Raw genomic sequence first — 19,621 nt, forward strand, 5'->3', positions numbered from 1 at the left:
TGTGAGAGGGTGCCCCTGCAGCATTCGGAGACCCTTCTCTGATGCGGTTTGTAGTGCAGCTTGACCATATACTCTTAAGTACATTATAAATAAACGGTAAATGCTAACTTTGAACTGGCTGCACGGAAACATGTCGTGTTTGGTGTCAAACACCTTGGAATCATACCTCCATACCAGTAACTGGTGTGGGAGTATGATCCCACCCTTCTAGAGGGAGAGACATGACAGCACTGGTATACCCAGTAGAAACTTAATAGAGCCCTGGCATCACAAAATGGATGCTGCAGCCACAGACACGGGTCTGGCCTCCTGCTGCTGACAGAAACTCCGGCAGGGGAGGCCTGGACAATAGGTTTCCTGTCACAGGGAGGTGTAACCACCTCCCAGACAGGCTTATGTGAATTGGGGCTGGGTGGGAGCACTCTGAGTACTTTGAAGTCCTGCACTGGGGGCACATTTGGTGTCCCTGTGCATTGTCCAGCTCAAACCGGTTCAGGGTCTTCCAGCCCCTGCTCTGGTGTGAAACTGGACAAAGGAAATGGGTGTAGCCACCCCTCTTTCCAAACCCTCCCATAGGTGGGTCCCCAGAGTATGTCCAACCCCGTACCTTAGTATAAGTATGGGACCCCAGTCCTTAGGACTTTAGATTATCCTGGACAAAACTCTGAAGCTGAATCCTGGACCTTCGACGCTCTGCTCAAGACCAGAGGACTGAAGAAATCTCCCTTGGGTTCTAGGAGTGACTCCCCTGCTTGGCAGGCACCAACGAAGCAAGTTGCCAGTCTGCATTTCCGAAGCTCCCGCCGGACTCCGAAGTATTTGCAGCCCAGGAAGATGATTTTCGGACATCTCAGAGGCAGACCTGCTGAGACCCGCAGCCCTCGTGAGTAGCGTGGAACCGGAAATCCTGGTAACCGTGCATTTCTGCAAGTGCATTGGCTTTTCGACGTCTCTTGAAGTCGTGCTTGGGCTGACTTGTAGCCCCCACCTCGAGCACTAAATCCATCGAAGATAGTCGGCCTGGTCATTCCGAGTGATCCGTGGGCCGCCATTTTGTGTTTTGTCTCGAGGTCACTTCAGGATCCCTGGTCCGTTGACTGGTGGGTCCCTGAGGGGGTAACTTTTTAATTCCTTGGGCTTCCCTGGTTGCTCCAGACGTGCCCTGACTCCCAACCAAGTGGTGAGTCCCACAGACCTTGCTGGTCTGCACCAAAGCATCTTTCTCCTTTCTGCATGGGTTGCTGTTGCCAAGGCTTGTTGTGTACAATCCGGGCACCGACGCTGCAGCACTCGACACCCTTCGTGGGACAGCTCGAAATCAGCTCCTGGTCGTCCTCGACGCCTCCTGGTCCTCGTGGCTGAAGAGTCAAGCTTCACCTCTTTCACCTGAAACCACCCGACATCGGTGGACATCTGCTCATCACCTTCCTGGTCACTGGCTAGTGACTCAGACTCTTTCCCCTCTGCTTTCAGGTTCTTCTCATCTTCAATCCAGGCTTGGATTTCTTCGGACACATCGCATCTTCACGGCAGCAGCACTTCTTCACCAGCTCCCATTGAAATCGACGACGCAACCCTACACCAAAAGACACCTCTGCACCCGGCTTCCCTGGGTGAGGTAACACGAGTACTCTGGTGCTCCCGTGGGTGCTAGCCCTAGAACTTCCTGACTCATTTCTAAGTGTCCCTAATCTTTAAAAATCTAACCGCGACTTTCCCCATAGAAGTTAACGGGAGCTCGCTGCTGTGTTCACACACTGCACACGGCCCCCGTGGGCTCCCTGTGTCACTACCTTGGGTGGTTCCTTGGGGTCCCAGCGATTATACAGGCTCTAGGCCTTGTGTCTAGTTAAGTGGTGGTTCCTATACCACTATTTTAGTATATGGTTTGGCTCGCCCCTAGGGCCTGACGTGTATTTGTGCTATTTTACTGTGATTATTGAAGTGTAGCTTATGCGTTTTGACCTCTAGTCTCATAAAGAGACTAGGAGGGTGTGTTTAGTAATACATACATATATTTTATATATATACCTGGTGTGGATATCTTTCATTTAGTGACTCAGGAGATTATAGACTGGTAAAACAAGCTGCTTTACATTCCTTCAAGACTTAGCCTGAAGGCTGCTCTCCATAGCTACCACTAGGATAGCTTTCAATAAAGGTTGCCTTTAACCTATAACCAATAAGGGGTTGTTTGGACTGATACAAGATGCCCACTGTAAATAGTGGACAGCATATATCAGGCCAACGTCTCACAATAGTTATCAAATACTGCTCTAATTTGAGACAAAATATTCCCACAAGAGTTTCCTATTCTTGTGTGTGTACTCAGGCCAACACCATGCTGTGCATGGCCTAGTGTTATACTCAGTCAGGGAGTTTTGGTAAATATGATAAGAAAACCCCCAAAATCCACAGAAAAAAACAAATGTTAAAGTGATTTAAAGTTAGGTATGGTTAGAAGATTTTACTTTAAGTTAACAAAAAAACTCATAAATTTACTGAAAAAGCAAAGGTTAAAGTGAAGGTATAGTTTGGTAAGGAAATAAGATTTTTGCTTACCTTTAAAATAGCATACAAATTCACTGAAAAAATAAAGGTGAAATTGAGCATCGATGATGTCATTTGAGATGTCATCAGTGGCGTCATCAATGATGTGATTTAACATGTCAAAAGTGATGTAAAATAGGAGGTCATAAACTTGGTGGAGCAGAAGTTCTAGGTAGATCAGTAAAGTATAAATGAATGATGAATTCTGGTATTTTGTTTAGCTTTTAAACATTAGTTTGTATATTATTACAGGACATTTAAAGAAGTTAGTTTCACAAAAATGTCACTTTAACCTTTTTTTTAGAAAATCTATCTATATTCATATAAAGCGAGAGAGAAAGCAAGATAGTGAGATTTGTGGCTGTAGATACACATGGTATGCATACTCCTATTGTCTAGTTTTGGGCAAGGGCATTTGCAACGTGTTTTCTTTCACGAAGTCTAGAGCCACAAGACCGGTTGTGACACCTCCCTCCCAAGTGCACCAGTACAATGGCTCTAACTGTTTTCCTCCACGTTTGGGTTCAGGCATTTCAGTGCAAGCTCTGGGATTAATGCTTTCTTTGTTGGATTCTTCCTGGACAGCCCTTTAATCTTCAGATTTTCAAACATACGGCACCTGCCAAGAGAATTTCTCCAAAATGCCTCAACTCTTGTCTCCATGCATTACAACCAACGAGTGTTGACACACCGGGAACTCATTCGTCGATGACCATCCACAATCAGGTTGTATCTTGGAAAATGACTGTAGGGAAAGGGTATTGGACATGCACCCTTTAATTAAACCTGCAATGTCAAGTAGTACCCCTGTTCCAACTCCCAAGACAAATGTATTATCTCTCATGCCCCAGCACAACCAAACCTCCTGCAATGCCAGTCATGCCTTCTGTTGTATGAAAACACACCTGTACTTCAATAAGAGGGCTGGGCACATCATAAAATGCAAAACTAGGCATCACCCAAGACCCATGTCATCTTCAGATCTAAAGGCCATCTCAAGCTGGAAAAGGATCAGACAGACCCATCGGGCATCTCGTCTGTCCAGGGGTGCAAGAACACCTTTCGAATCCAAAACATTGAAGAAGTGATGGAGCAAACACTTCCTCAGACCAAAAATTACATCAAGGGTGTCAGTGGAGTTACCAGTGCAAAAGGGTGATATACAACGTGTCCTCAAAATGTACCCCAAGCCAGAGGCAGAGCACTGCTGTGGCAAGACTTGGGCATTGAGCCCAAACCCTCAACAGGCATGATCCTTGGACTTGGTGCCAACATCACATTTGTCTCAGCCTTGACTACCCATATAGATGGTGAGCAAACCACTTCCCAAGGGTGCCACAATGCACCAGTCATTGTCATATCCTTGATAAAGAGTGTCCAACTTCTGAGCTGAGGCCTCAGATTGCTTTGAAGCTTGCACCAGTCATCCTCCGCCCCTAGTTCAAACACCAGAGAGGCAACCATCAACCAACCCTTCCTGGAGCTGCCTGAGGGCCTCAACTTGAGGCAGAAGATTTTCATTCATCTGGCAATGAGAAAGATCCCTCACCAAGCCTCTAGAGCCTGCACATAACACCTTCCTACATTCCCCCAAAAAGGTGCCCTTAAGACCCACTAGACACATAATATGAGTGTGTGCACCTGGTGTTGAGGTCGACCCCTGGGACAACAACAATGTCAGGTCTTCAGATGATCTAAATATAGAACCATATCCTTGAAAATCCATTTGCTTGATGACACCACTGTATATCATGCAGTGATACGAAGAGCCATACAGCACCACAGTGTACATTGGCATATGTTGCAGGATGAGGTAGATTTCCTTGTATAAATGCTGTTCAAGACAGAGAGGACATTGCAATATGCTGTATACTGCTGGGCATACCAATTACAGCTGTAGACAACTTCAAAGAGCTGGTAAAGTTATTGGATCCATCCTTGAGCCACTATCAGAATTCACAGACCACTTCCTGAGACCTCCGGAGAGCTAAATGCCATCTTACATAAAAGACACAAAAGAGGACCTGGTGATGATACAGAACCTCACCTTCAATCCAGAAACAGACGTCTTTGTCACTCTTGATGTAGAAGCCCTCTACATGAGTATACCCCAAGAGGCCTCCCTAGAGGTACTCGAGGCCCTACTAAAGGATGTGAAGGTTTGTCTTTGACTGCGCCCATATGGCATTAACAAGGAATTATTTCCAATTTGAAGAGAACTTCTACTTACAGACACACAGAACTTCTATGGGCAGCACATTTGCCCCAAGTATAGGCTGTCTGTATGTCCACGACTTCAAGCAAAAGAACATGTATACCAAAATAAACCCTTTCACCAGAAATAGTCAACTATGGAAGAGGTTTATAGATAATATATTGGTCATCTGGAGAGGACAAGAGATAGAGGCCTGGAATTTTGTGGACTGGCTTAACACAAGAGATACTTTCTTAAGATTCACAATGACTGTCAGCAAGGAATCAATCACCTTTCTGGACCTGAACACCAGGGCAGAAAACAACCAATTGAAAACAGAGGTGTTTTCTAAACCAACAGATGTAAATTACCTGTTGATATGATAGTTTCCATCCAAAAGCCCGCAGGGATAATTTGCCAGTGGGATAATTTCTTAGGCTCTGAAGGAACTGCACAGAAAGGTAAACTTATGACAGTCACGCAGATCTACTGTCAAATAAACTAACTGGCAAACTATACCCTCAACATGTGATTCAAAAAAGCCAGGAAAAGAGCCAGAAATAATCAGAGGGACTCCCTTTTAGAGACACACAAAAAAACCAGAGTGATAAATTAGTGTGTGTCACCACATACTGGACTCTCACAAATGTAATGAAAAAGATAGTCTTATGAAACGGGAAAACCTTAACATTAGCCTCATTAAAATTTTGAGAGACAAATGTTTGCCTTCAGGAGAGGAAAGGCAATTAAAGACATACTGGTGCACGCTCGGCCCAAACAGAAGGAGATTTCAACCCGCACACTTCAAGCAATGTGGAATTTACCGGTGGTAATTGGCCACTAACCCTGTGGCCGATGTAATATCTGCCCACTTAGCAAGGCAATAAAAGACTTAGATTTGGGACTACGCACACCTTGGCTTCTAAAAACACACACAAATTACAACAGCACCAATGTAGCATATATAATCATATGCAAATGCAGATTGAAGTATATGGGAATGACCACAAGGAAAGTGAGGTTGCGTATTACTGAGCATAGAAACACCTTCTGATGCAAGAAACTGTCACGAAACTGATGTGCCACTTTTTATCTTCAGGCCATACAGAAACTGATTTCACCTGGCTCATAGTGGAGAAACTGCCACCAACAGCTTGTGAAAAACAACTATTGAAAAACGAACAAAGATGGAATTACAGGCTATCAGGCACAACACAGGGGTTGAATTAGGAAATCCAATGGACAAAACTATCATGAACAGAAGAGGAGCAAAAATATTCTGATCGAAAGGGTTAAACCCTCTCAGCATATCCAGGGGATGTCATGGAAAGGAATGAGGACACTTAAATAGACATAAATTCACACGCACCAAAGGCATTGAATTTATAAACATGAAATCACAACACCTGGGGAAACAGACTCCAAACAACAAAAGAGGTCCCAGATGAAATGCAACAATGAGTATAATTAAACAATGGAGGCACTCGCACTTGAAAGGCGTAGAATTTATTAATGAGAAACCACACTAATCGAAGTAATAAACTTGAAATAGCAAACGCGGTCCCAGACAAACTACAACAATGAGAATACTTAAACAGATACAGAAACACAAATAATACATTTTTATAGGTGAAAAAACACTTTACTCCAGGTAATCAACTCAAACAACGAGTTTCCAACGAAATACAATATTGACCCCATGCCCCCCAACTACAATTCATTATTAATTAGCCGGAATCATGGGAGTTAACTGGGACTTCAACTCTCAGCATCCCAAGGACGTTGCGTCAATGACGTCATCATCAGCTCCGAAGAGGAAGCTGCAGCCTCTGTAAATACCGCTGACCGTGCGCAAACCATTACTCGGGGCGGTCTGAGAGATGAGAGAAGGTAGTCCCACGGTGCTGGCTGGGCTTTGAGAAAGTAAGTGATTTAAAATCTGAGAGCAAATGCAAAACGCCAATAGGTTGTAATCAGTGTTGCTATGGGCACCATAGTTTGACTTAGGGGGAGCTTTAAGGAACACCTCAGTAAATTAGATCTCAACATCCCGTAAAATACAAACTATGCATAAGAGGCGGGCTTCGGGGAAAACGCATTAAGGAAAATGTATGTATCTGCACAAAAACACGGTATGCGTTAATAGAACGGCTATGTATATAACCTAAACAGGCCGCATGGTTACAAACATAAGAAACAGAGGGTAAGCTAAAAGTGTGGATGAAATGCTTGTAGTATAACTAGTCACCAAACAATTTTTTTCATCTGTGGAGTACAGTAAAAATAGGATATCACACCCAAATAACACAAAATGCAAATTTTTAATTGTATAATAACTTCATTTGTAAATACTTTTGGAGAAATTTTTACACTAAAGTTAGACAAATAACACTATTCTCACAAAACATTTTTTTTTATAATTAAGGCAGGTGTCCCCACCCATTCAGGATCTAGATAACTGAGGACCATGATTTGCTAAACAACTTGTTACAATTTGGGACCACGTATTTTATTTAATACAGACTACTTTAGGTCCACCTTTAAGCACGCTAACAAACTTTGTGTCTTACAGAAAATCCTCAGAACAGAAAACCAAGACAGGTGGGAGACATAAGCTTCACGAGTGTGACATGCATAGAAAAGCAGGGATACATTTAATAAGACCTGGCAAAGGCCCCATACCTGGATAGGCTCACAGCTTGGGCCGAAACATGTTGGCTTGATTTTTGAGTTTTTAATTGAACAATTGCATTCAATACAAAACCTCAAAAAACTTTTTATCCATACCCCAGTTACCCTATTAATAAAGACAACTTTTAGGTATTTTTAAGTAAGTATCTTTCATCTGGATCCCTACTTAACTAGCTATATTTAATTTAGGAATTCCAATTCTATATTTGGGTGAGTCCGCCTTGGTGGAATCATCCAACCAGGGTGTGGATAGGCGTCAATGTTGAAGTATGTCACAATAAGTGAGTGAGGTGTCTAGTCCAATATCTCTGGATTTCCAAGAGGTTTGAGGAGGGACCTCCTCTCTTTGAACAGTGTCCGATTCCCTTCTCCCCCCCTAATTCATTTGAACATTCCAATTATTTTTGTGTACGTTGTATTGACTTTGGGAGAATGTAGCTGGTCTTACTATCTCTCGCTTTTTACATTGTGGTAAAGGTGAAAGTTGTCATCCTTAGTCTTCATCCGGGTACCGGTGCCATTCAGTTCCCAGATGATGCATACCAAACACAAGCGGACGTCAGTGCAAGCAACAGGGATGTGTTCCTACCTGAGAAGGAGATCAGCACATCACCGCTGTTGGCAAGCATGTGGCAGTCAGGGCTGCTACCCAGTGGTACATTGTCAACTCCATATGTCTCCTCTCCCGCTGCAATAGGCGTCAGTGGAAGAAGATGGAGGAGCTTATTAAGGACCTCACAGAGGCCCACAGAAAGAGGGGATGTGAATTAGTAGTTGTTGGGATGGAAATGTCCTCTGCATGGTTATGGACGTGTACCCATGCCTTGAGTTTCCAACTGTACTGTTGTCTGGATGCCTAATGCAGATTTTTGTTCTGCTAGGCAAATACTGATCATGCGTATGTGCCATGATACAGGCCTGTATCACAGTTTGTATTCTTGTAGGACCAGGAAGGATGCTCAAAGCACAACCCTCATAGTTGCGAAAAGCTGCTGCCTTCACCAAAGCGATAAGCAGCATGAGTGTGGTGAAGGCAACATATTTTGTATTAATCAGTAACCGGGAACAGGTCCTTTTTAACCTGTGTCACTGTAGGGGAGATCAACAGGCCTACTAACCTTTTTAAAGTTCCACGGCTGTATGCTTAACTCACTCTTGACCTATATTAGTTAGATGTAGTGGTGTCTCTGCGCTGGATGTATGTGTGCCTTGGAAGGGTACACTACAGGAATAGAGCAGTGCTGTGCAGTGTATGGATAGTGAAAGCATGTGATGGGTGTATGTGTGCTAGCAAGAAGTACAATACATGAAGGGTTGAGGGTTGTGCAGTGCGCACATCAGAAGGTGTATACTGGTAGTGTGCATGTGTGCAAGCAGCACACCATGGCACAATACAGAAAGGCTACAGTACCGAACAGAGAGCACAGAATTAATGTATGGGCTGAATGTATGTGTGTCTGTGATGGCACAATGCATGGCAGTAACAGTACTGAATAGTGTATGTGCTATGCCCATACACTGGGTGCAAGTGTGCCTGTAATGGAGGACTCTGTTTTCCATTTTGGGAAGCCAGGCTGCCTGGTGAAGACATGAGGAGTAGAGGAATCACACCAGACAGATTTGTGCATTGCTGCATTCCTGTGAGCTGGGTGGGACACACTGGAGGAAGAGAGAGACTCCTCCTGTACACTTGAAAGGGTGCTCTTTGATTCAAAGATAGATCCCAAGAAAGGAAATGGGTCAGATAAGGGTGTCATAAAGATTAGGACTGGGAGTCCAGGATTACCTTTTTCACATATCTCTGTGGTGACAGCCAGGTGTGAACTCTAGTCATTCTCATGGTCTGGGTGTGCAACTATCAGAGTCTCTCCAGCTGTGACAGACAGCCATTCAAGAGGAAGAAGAGAGAAAAAGTGTACCCTTCAAAAGAAGCAGACCGCCAATATAAAACTTCAAAGACCCAGACCCTAAATTACATTTGTGTCTGGAAATGGACTATAAGTAAGGGAGGTTGAGACCCCAAAATGTGTCATATACCAAGCAGCCAGATGGTCTATGTGAGGAGAGGGAACTCTGCAAGACTTCTGCTTGTGATCAGGACAGTGTGACAAGGCCTGTTAGTCTCCCTGCTGGATGATGGGACATCATCCAAGGAAACCAAGACCACCTGCTTGGAGCCTGGAGCACTAGTACCTGCCTGCTTGCTAAGGCCAGTGTACCCTGTGAGGAAGAAGAAAGTGCTGGAGGGAGTGGGGTCCGGTGGGGAGCCTAACTGAGTGAACTCGTGGTGCGAAACCTGAGAGGATGGCTGCTGCACCAATCAGCTCATTGCCCATGTGCAAATTTCAAAGAGGAGGCTACCATGAAAATAGCCTTAAACAAAGTGCCGTGCTGGATGAGTGAACCCATGTGGGGCTTGTTGCAGTGACCTCGTATGCTAGGTGGGTAACCTTGAAAGTTATTGCCAAATACTAAGGGATGAAGCTTGTTCAAAGCCTACTGGCAACCCCGCATGCCAGAAGGGGCCGCCGTGGTAGGGACTACCATGTGGTGAGTGCTGGCAACTTGGCCGGAAGTGCTACAGCAATCCCGTATGCCAGGAGGGGCTGCTGATAAGTGGTTGTGAGGATAATGCCTCACCTGGGAAATGTGAGCTGTAACCCGTCAACAAGAAGCAAGGAGGATTGAGACAGAGCTGCCCCAGTGAAACTGAGGAAGACACCATGTGTGCATCACCGCATCACTGAGTCCCGATGCATCCCATGTGGGGAGCGCAAGTCTTACCATGCAGGAGGAGCACTTCCAATTGCTGCTGAAGCAGGCTGTGTATGCTCAGGAGAGACACGCATTCAGCCGACTCTCCAAACACGAGCGGAGCGGTGTGAGTGCCTGCGGTCGGGACACTCACCGGGACATTAGAAGCCTCCTAGGTGCTGTAGTGGATACGACTAGTTGCATGCTTATCAGGCCCCAGGGGAACTCCTTGCTGAGGGCGCTGTGGCACCAAGACACTTTTGACTATATTAGGAAGATCAGAGTGGGCTCTTGAGTTCAGGTCTACTAGTGATCATTCCCAAGATGCGGCCTCCAGTGAATGGGGAATAAGCCCACTACATTACGAATAGCTGGTGGGTATAGACTTGCTGATAAAGCACTGGAGCCCCAAACACAAGGGGAAAATTGTGATTGTTTATACATGTTGTAACACTGCTTTGAATGTGTACAGCTGTAAAAAAAAAACTTTTTATTATAAAACTAAGTATTTGACTGGGCATTGGTTTATAGACACTGATGTGAACTCTTTTAAGTTATTAGTCCTGTTCACAGACCTGTATTCACAATTCACCCCAGAGGGAGCCTTGGACTGCTTGACCATAGCTACCACTGAGAGTCAGGTGCAGAAGGGGAACTTGGCCCAGTTGCTCAGAAACCATAGTAGGTCGGGCCCCATGACATTAGGAGTAAAGGCCTCAAACCCCACGGTTGGTAACCACTGCATGCTCAGTGGCCCTCTGAAAGGAGTTTTGACAATAATAAAGGGGAAGGTTATTAGCAAAGCAATTATTAGGTGTGCTCTGATTGCAAGGGATTATCACGACTTAATCAATACCAGCATCCTGTTGCACCTTGGGAATGGCTGAGAGTACCCACTGGTATGAGGTAATTTCCTTCCACTGGGAGAGGAAGAACCTCAATCTTCATCCGAAGGGGGACGTGTGATCAAGGGAAGGGGGGTTACTGTTTTGGCCCTGAGGTGCCCCGATTGGAGCCATTCTGTCCTTTCTACGGCTGTTACCCATTATCCATCTTCTGTGACGATGTTAAGCGCTGGATGTTCTCAAAGGGTTGGTGCCACTGCTGCTAAGATTGTTTTTTCTCCTGAGACTGCAGCGTTTGACCCACCACTGAATTGGCTCCTACTTAAGGTGAATCTATGGCAAGAGGCTGGATGGCACCCACAGACTTTGCAATGTCCTTGTCTTTTTTGATTTTTCAAGTATCCCATCAACCAGGGGGCCAAAGAGATGCCCACCTTCAAAAGGCACTTTAAAGTGTTGCTATTGCACCTCTATAATCTGGAGATCCGGAGCCAAGGGTTCCAAAACCGCAGGATGCAAGGCTTTTGCATTCCTACAACTACAAGAGACCAAAGCCAACCTCCCTCTGCAACAGAATGGCAGACTGGACCGGTATTCAATGGTACTTTCGGGGAATGTTTCATACAGGTTTATCAAACGGTGGCACAGTTATTAAGAAAACTTAAAATGCCTTTTGTATAGGAAGTCTGACCTAAATATACCTACACTTGCACTATCACATGCCAGCACAGTATAGAGAGAGTGAGATAGACAGTTAGATAGATTTGATTACCTTGGATAATAATAATAATAATAATAATATTACTCTTAGTGGCACTAATTTCACTCACATTTAAAATATGTACTTAACAATATCTTTTTTTTTCTGCTGCAATGTAATTGTCATATATATTAATATCTACATCTTGAAAATGTTTTTTGTTAATTTAGGAGCAAATGTAAAAATTAAAGATCAATGTGGGAGAAATTTTCTGCATTTGACTGTATTGCAGCCTGGAGGTTTCAAACATCTAAATAATGAATTCCTGGAGGTATGTATTATTCACTATATGTAAAATGCATGTAGGAATTGTATTTTATGATGGAACTATATAACATTTATTGAAGTGAACTAAACAAATATCCATGCTCTTGCTAACTTTTCCTTTTCGCCCACATATTTTCTTCAATACCCTTCTGGTTCTGTTGTCACTCTAGGTATGACTCTGCTAGTTCAGTTAGGTCAACCCTTGCAATAGACCATGTGGGCTCTATTCACAGTAATATGTTGCCTAGAAGTATTGAAGCAACATCTCTCCTTTTCCTGAATCCTTTGTGTGGATCTTCCATGAAGCATGTAGCTGGCCTTCTCTGCCACTCCAGCATCAAGGGAGATTAGGTGTGAAAATGAAGATAAGGCAGGGGCAAAAATGATTTTAATTAGAAATATTAATTGCTACTTTCTAAACACTACTCTTTAGGCAGGCTATATGAAATATTTTATTTTGAAGCTTTTTCCTAATAGAAGCCTGAAAATGGTCTGTATATCCATGTTATTCTCTGAAGAACAAACCTTTGCAGCCTGATGAGGAACATATGGGCTTTTAGGCACGTTAGCAGTTTAGGTACAATAGTTAAAATATTTCCACCCCGCCCCAGCTCTAAAAATGACCCCGTCTCCCCACACTCAGCCCTAAACCCAGCCCCTGCCCAAACACTATTGCAACCCCTTTCCCCTTGCCTCTCACCCTAATGCCCCTCAGCCCTGAAAACCGCCCTTCCCCCGGCCCTGGGCCCTAAAACCTGGCCCCATCCCTAAAAACTACTCTGACCCCCACACTCTGAGCCCTAAAACTGGCCCCCAGCCTTAAAGCCTACTCCCTCCCCCTAAAACCCAGGACTAAGCCCCACTTACCCAGTCGTGTCATTCCGTTCCTTCCTCCCCCGTTCTTCCTCTCCCTGCCCACCCGCTCCACATCTAGTCCGCTGACGGCCTTAACCATGCATATGCGTAGTTAAGACATATGTGTAGTTAAGGCATATGCGTGGTTCTTGCAAGTGTTGTTCCGCTTGCATTGAAACGGCACGCGTGGCTCAGCCATATCTTCAAAGTACCAGGGGCTCTATTATGTAAAGGGAACACTTTCCCTGATTGTGCGCAGCGCACCATAAAATAGGTGCGCCTGGCACAAACTGGGAAAGTGCACCCTATGCCATGAAATGGGCTGCCCCAGGGCAACAACGAACTCGTGCTGCCCTGAAAGCAGTGCATTCTTGTGAAAAACAGAGTGAGTTTGATTGAAGCACACCCTCCATGTTTCACTGTGCAGACGGCAACATACCTGCACTTTGAAGGGGGATTTGAGATCTCCTTGCAGGCAGGAGCATTTAGTGACTGCACCCATCTGCAAGGGGATGTCTGGGGGTCCATAGGACCCCCTTTCCCCCTCCAGAGGGCTGCTCTCAGGGGGCGACCTGACAGTGTGCCACCTCTTAGGTGGTGCTCTGTCAGTGTGCCTCCTGAGAGCTTCTTTGCCTCTGCGCCCGTGTCTGTAATATGGTGTGGGTGCAGAGTCAAACGTATTCCCACATTTGCATGGGGCATGCTCCCATGCAAGTGAGGGAACACCCCTTGAGGATAGTACTGGCGATTTATTTGCACCAGCGCTATCTGTATTACAGAAGGGCCAGTACAAGCATCTGCGGCACCTTCTGTAATATCAAAGTGTCCGAGGGCACGCAAAGTAGGCACAAGCACCTGTTGCACTCTCAGAGCACTTATGTAATACTGTCCCAGATGTCGAGAGTACAACATGTGAAGAATATGACTCATCGAATTACAATTGGTTCCTAAGATTTGCTGCTGTAGCAACAGCTCCTATCTGATAGAGACATCTAGCTGCAGATTCCTTAACTTAGAATATCCCCAGGTGTCAGGCTGGATCTGGAATTTTTTTTGCAGCAGCAGCACCTCTGCGTGCCGGGGGACGGCGCCACACGACCCCGCCCTGACGTCGTCCACGTACGTGATGTCAGCGAGGTCATATAAGTTCCTCCCGGCGCCCTGACGTCAGTTTCCTTCTTTTCCGCGTGCACCGCAGATCCGGAGTGAGCAGTTGCTCTGGCCTGTTTTCAGGCCCTTTTTCAACATTTCGCGTCTGGAACAGTGTGCGATGCCTTTGGGCTTTAAATCTTGTACTTCCTGTTTGTGGCAAATGTCAGCGATGGACCCACATCTTATCTGTATGTGGTGTCTGGGCGAGCACCACAACTCCACAGACTGCGACGCCTGCCAACACCTCAAGCCAAAGTCCCGGCGGGAGCGCCGGAGGAAGCTTCTTTTGGCACGGCTGTCCCAGTCGGAGTCTTCTTGTCCCCCGGCCTCTTCAACACAGTTCTGTCATCGATCACCCTCTGGGGCCCGGGGCCGTCATTCACCACAACTTGGTAAGTCAGGGCACATGTCGCCATGGTCCTCGACCTCACTTTCATCTGTTGTCAGGGGCACTGGTTCCCGGAATATTCCGGACGTGCGCCCCCGACAGTCGTCCCCCCTCTATCCACCCTATCTGGGTGCGGGGGCGACTCGGGCCCAGATGGAGGCCTATGCCACGGCTCTGCAGGCCTCCCTTGTGTTCTCTCCCAACCCTGGGGCGACCTCGGGCCTCCGCTACCTGTGGGGTCCCTGACGGACTCGCCAGTGGCTTCGGCCCCGGCATCAAATGAGCCCTTGCCCTCCAGGGACGTCGGAGATGTGGCATCGTCAGGGCGCGGCCCAGTGGATCCCCCTCTATGATCCATATGGCGTTGTCCGGGTGCGGCCCGGCTGGCTCCCCCTCTATGACCCATTGCACCCCTGTCACGCCGCATAGTCCCGTAGGGCTCCCTGTGGCGGTGCAGGTGGTTGCTGGTGCTCAAAGCCTCGCTTTGTGCACGCCCGGCTTTCTGGGCAGGTGGCTGCCTGTCCGGAGCTAGGGTTAGCAACGGAACGGCACCGTAGACTTGCCTCTAGCCTCTGCCTCCGCTTCTTTCTTCGGAGTCGGAGCCTGTTGTGGTTGAGGCTGAGTCGTTGTCGGTGCAGCGCTGGAGGCTTGCCTCCCCGGCGCCTTCTCCTTCTTCGGAAGGAGAGAATGTTGCCTCCCCGGCTCTGCCTCCGCTTCTTCCTTCAGAGTCGAAACTGGTTGTGGTGGAGAATGAGTCAGCACCGGTACGGCTCCAGCGCCTTCTTCTTCGGAAGGGAAGCTTGTCGTGGTTTCGGTGCCGCATCGATGCCGGGTTGTTGTCTCTTCTCCGAAGCGTCCGGAGAGAGTTTGGCGTCGTCCTCATTCCCGGCAACGCCAGATGTATTCTTTCCTGTGCCTCCCTTAGAATATGTGGATCCGGCAGAATCCCCGTCTCCTCAAGAGCACCCGCACACAGCAGGCTACTCGCCTCCTCAAGAGCCTCATCAGGACCCCCATTCGTCAATGGGGCTCCCCTCAGTTGGGCATTGGTCACACCCTCACTGTCTTGGGAGGGATAGCTTACAGCCCTCACCTACTGATGAGCTACTATCCCCTCAGAGGGCTACTGAGGCTGGTGCGGCTTTTCTCAGAGTGGTCTTCTTGGCCACTCAGATTTTGAACATGCAACCCCCTTCAGTGCCCTTGTCTGTGGACCCTTTACTTGCTGTCCTTCACCGTGAGTCAGGGATTGTGGAGCCACTTCTGCCCTTTGAAGCTTCTCTTTATGATTCCCTTTTGGGTACCTGGGTTCGGCCAGCTTCCGGTGTTCCGGTGGCTCATTTGGTCTTGCACCCCCACCGTCCTGCTCCACATGATCCGGTCTGCTTATCTGTGCATCCAGATGTGCAGGGATTTGTTTTACAAACTGCCTTCCCTTCCTTGCCCCGGCTAATGCTTCCTCCCTCCCGGGAGTCCAGATGGCTTGAGTCATGGGGTCGGAACATCTTTGTCTCCACTAGTGCTGCACTATGGTCACTAAATACAGTGTGTGTCCTGGCTCGGGGTACCTCTGCCCTGTGGGACTCTGCAGAGTCTTTGCACCAGCACTGAAGGCACTCGTGTTGACCTCCTTCATCTTCTCCGGGATGGCCCTGACCTTGCTGAGTTTACAATCCTCTCTGCCTTGGATACTGCTGATTCCTTAGGCCGGACTATGGCTGGTTCAGTCACCTTGCGGCGCCATGCTTGGTTACGGGATAGCGTTTTACCGGAGACTATCCGGGAGAGACTTGTTGATTTACCCTTTGATGGGTTTTATTGTTTGATGCTCACGCCGACTATGCTGTTCAGCGCCTCCTTCGGGCCTTTGCCCCCCCCCCCCCTTAGGCCTGTGTTCATCAGGCGCTTGTTCTGGGGTGGTACAATTTCATTTAGCATCCTTTTGATGCGTTGTGTGTTTTAGGCTCATAGTAAGCCTCAGGTCTTCCTTTCCCATGGTCGGGGGTGATTACCGTTTCATTTAGCATCCTTCGGATGCATTTTGTGTTTTTATACTGGCAGTTAGCCTACTGTGGCAGTGTTCCAAAGATTGTTCCTCTGACTGTGGCTTGTACTAATAGGTGTTCCCCGTTGTTGGGGTGTGCATACTCCGTGTGGGGTACTTGTTTGCTATTATATAGCTCTGTTTGTCAACTGGGACTAACAGATCCCTTGGCCTCAATGCGTCCTCTGGTGCCCTTATCTGCCGTTGTATGGTGCTCAATGTTGTGCCTTGGCATCATCTTCTATACGTCATGGGTCATATTGCTTAGTGGCTTCATTCTCCTCCTTGGGAGGTTTTTCGGGGTGTTCATCACCCTTTAAAGGCAGCTTCAGTCTGCCATTACTGCACCAGGTATGGTCCTCTACAACCATGTTGCATAGTTGTGGCTGGTTTACCCATTTTTGCTATATATATGTATTTATGTATATATACAAGTTCCATGGGTACTCTTCTTCCCAACTCTACACCTCTCCTCGAGGCTGCAAGGTCTGGTTCGAAGTCTCCATGTTTCAGGAAACTTTTCAGTGCTGCATGCGGAATTGCCGATAAGGCCCTTTTTGCGTTCCAATTACTGGGGTGGTTCCCCGGTTTCAAACTGCTCCCTTCTTCGTGTTCAGTTACTTAATGATTCTCTCTTCTGGACAAGGGTTACTTTCCTTCCAGTAGGAGGGTGTGGTCTGAAATTCTGCGATTCTCCCTCCGTTTCTACGCCTTAGTACATTGGTGCCTCTGCTGCACCTTCCTTCAGATGTGCCTCCTTCTTTAAGTTCACCCTATATTATATCAGCTGGGCATGCAGGACGGCTCTTCTGATGTCAATAGTCCTAGGTCTACACCCTGCATATCTGCATTAAATGTGTTGGTTCTCACCTTGGTCTTCCAGCTGCCTGGTCGAGCGGTCTCATGCTTATTTTAGCTACACCACCTTATGGTCTCTGTGGCTGTTTTATGCTTATTTTAGCTACGCCACCTTATGGTCTCTGTGGCTGTTTGCTCAGTGCATGTTTCTGTGGTGGCCTGCATCAGCGTGCTTAAGATTGTTACTGTTCGCCCCTGTTCCCCCTTTTGGGCCTGGGTATGCACTTGGCGTGCTTCTTGTCTCCGTCTGCAATTCTAAAAACATTGCTGATTTATGCTCTTGAACTTTGGTTCTTGGCTGTAGCCTCTCTGGCCTTCCTTCCGTGGGCTAGCCTGGTAGGCTCTGATTGCATCTCTTAAAGTTTCTTCTCAATCTTTGATCGGTGTTCACATAGTGCGCCATTAATATGAGAGTGGTCCTTCTTCCTCTCGCTCTCTCTTTCTTTTGTTCTGGTAAATGTCTGGTGCCGTTTCTACCTCTCATACTTATACAGGTATGGTGTAGCGCCATTCAGGTATTTTTGGGATGTCTTGCATCCCGTTATCTTTTGCTCTTTTGAGCTATTTGGGTTGCTGTCTGGCTGTTCCGCCACAGCCTTCGCCATTGTCCATCACTCTGTTGCCAGCTCAAGTGCTTGGCGCTTTCTAATGTTCTGTCGCAGACCCACCTCCCCTTTGGAGTATGGCTTTGGTATCTATTCTAAGTTAAGGAATCTGCGGCTAGATTTTTCTATCAGATGTTCGAGTTACTTACCCTTGGTGACGATGTATCTGGTAGAGACGTTGTCTAGCCGCAGGTAAGTAACTCATACTATTTAAACAAGGTCTGTGCAATGCAAAATACACGCGGAGCAGCTTCAAAATGTCAGTATAACTGTCCTGTCACAGGTTGACTAGTTTTCCTCTGATCAGTCACAATTCCCTCTGTCTCTAGAATCTTGTGCACTCTTCAGCCACCAGATTGAAGTTGCATAGGAAAAGCAGTCAGAATTTAACCGGGCTTTGACCCCTTTGTGCATGGCAGCCATCAAGATACACTTAAAGCAGTCTTTGACAGACAATCCTCTCCAGAGTGATGTGATGTCCTCTGTGTACTATTTCAATGTAAGTCATAGTGCAATGTTAGTATGTAATGATACTATAATGTAAGTATGTAATGTTAGAATGTAGGGCTGTTATGAGGGGAATCATGGAATTTGTACACGGTGCTGGAGAAGACGGATGCCTTGGTGTCTGGTCCTGTTGGTGGCTGTTCAAGCTGTCTTCTTTTCCTGCAATAAATCTACTTATCGGATCCACTGCTGTCTTCCTCTTCACTACATAAATTTGGCGACGAGCGGGAGAAGGTGAAAAGAAGGCAGCACTTGATTGCATTGTGCTGAAGACCCGTTTTTTGGTTAATCTATTTCTACTCATCCCAGGGTCGCGTGCTGAAGACCCGTTTTCTTGGTGAATCTGTTTCTACTCATCCCAGGGTTGTCGGCTGATCAAACTATGTGATCCTACCTGTGGTAGGATTTATATTTTTTTTATTTTGGGCTTCCTCTGCCTCTTCACTATACTCTGTGCTGTACCACACATGTGCAAGTAGTGTTAGTATGCGTTTTACTAATTCTGTAGTTATGCATTAAACAAAGCATCATGGTCCCATGGAGCGCCAGCCACCTCCCAGGTGCAGGTCATACAATGTCCCGGGGTGTGCATGCGCGGGACAAAAAAAAAAACATAAGTATTTGTGCCATGTCGAAGAAAAAGAGAGAGGCAGTGAGAATGAACGGAGGAAAGTGAGAATGGGACAGAGAGCGAGTGGGTGGAAGGGAGAAGGGGAGGGAGAGTGAAAAGAACAGAGGGAGGAGGAGACAGAGCGCCGGCCCACTGCACCCAGCCCTCACTGTTCACCTCCCGTCACCCGTGTGTCTGGGACGCTGGGGTCATCGAGAGAGTGCGGTCCAGCAAGTCCTTAAAATGAAACAGATATGAATGAGGTCAGAGATTACATTATCATCTATGGCAACATCGCTTGCCTGCACCTGTGCACCCAGGCTGCTGCACCCCAGCCCCTTCCCCCACACTCTGCTCAATTGCAGCTCCTGCGCACCGAGGCTTGACTGCTCATCTGCCACAACCGGTGTGTCCAAGGATATGCCAGTGCGAACTCCAATTCCGGGGTGCCGCTATTAGGGTGCCCCAGCAGGTCTCCGGTCAGGGACGGTGTCTTGATACCACGGTGGAAGGCGTCAGAATGCCCAGGCCCTCTTCACAG

At 47.0% G+C, this 19,621-nt stretch overlaps 1 protein-coding gene across 3 annotated transcripts in view; it reads left to right on the forward strand.

The window, feature by feature from the left end:
• TRPA1 (transient receptor potential cation channel subfamily A member 1) overlaps positions 1 to 19,621 on the forward strand; it is a 1,005,076-nt gene that overhangs the window by 652,162 nt on the left and 333,293 nt on the right. For all 3 annotated transcript variants that reach the window (XM_085605436.1, XM_085605435.1, XM_085605437.1), the window contains exon 11: positions 11,965 to 12,065. In XM_085605436.1, coding sequence (XP_085461562.1) covers positions 11,965 to 12,065 — 101 coding nt within the window. The remainder of the gene's footprint in view (positions 1 to 11,964; positions 12,066 to 19,621) is intronic.

This window comes from Triturus cristatus, chromosome 5_1 (assembly GCF_964204655.1).
Source record: "Triturus cristatus chromosome 5_1, aTriCri1.1, whole genome shotgun sequence".
In the NCBI taxonomy this organism is placed as follows: domain Eukaryota; kingdom Metazoa; phylum Chordata; class Amphibia; order Caudata; family Salamandridae; genus Triturus; species Triturus cristatus.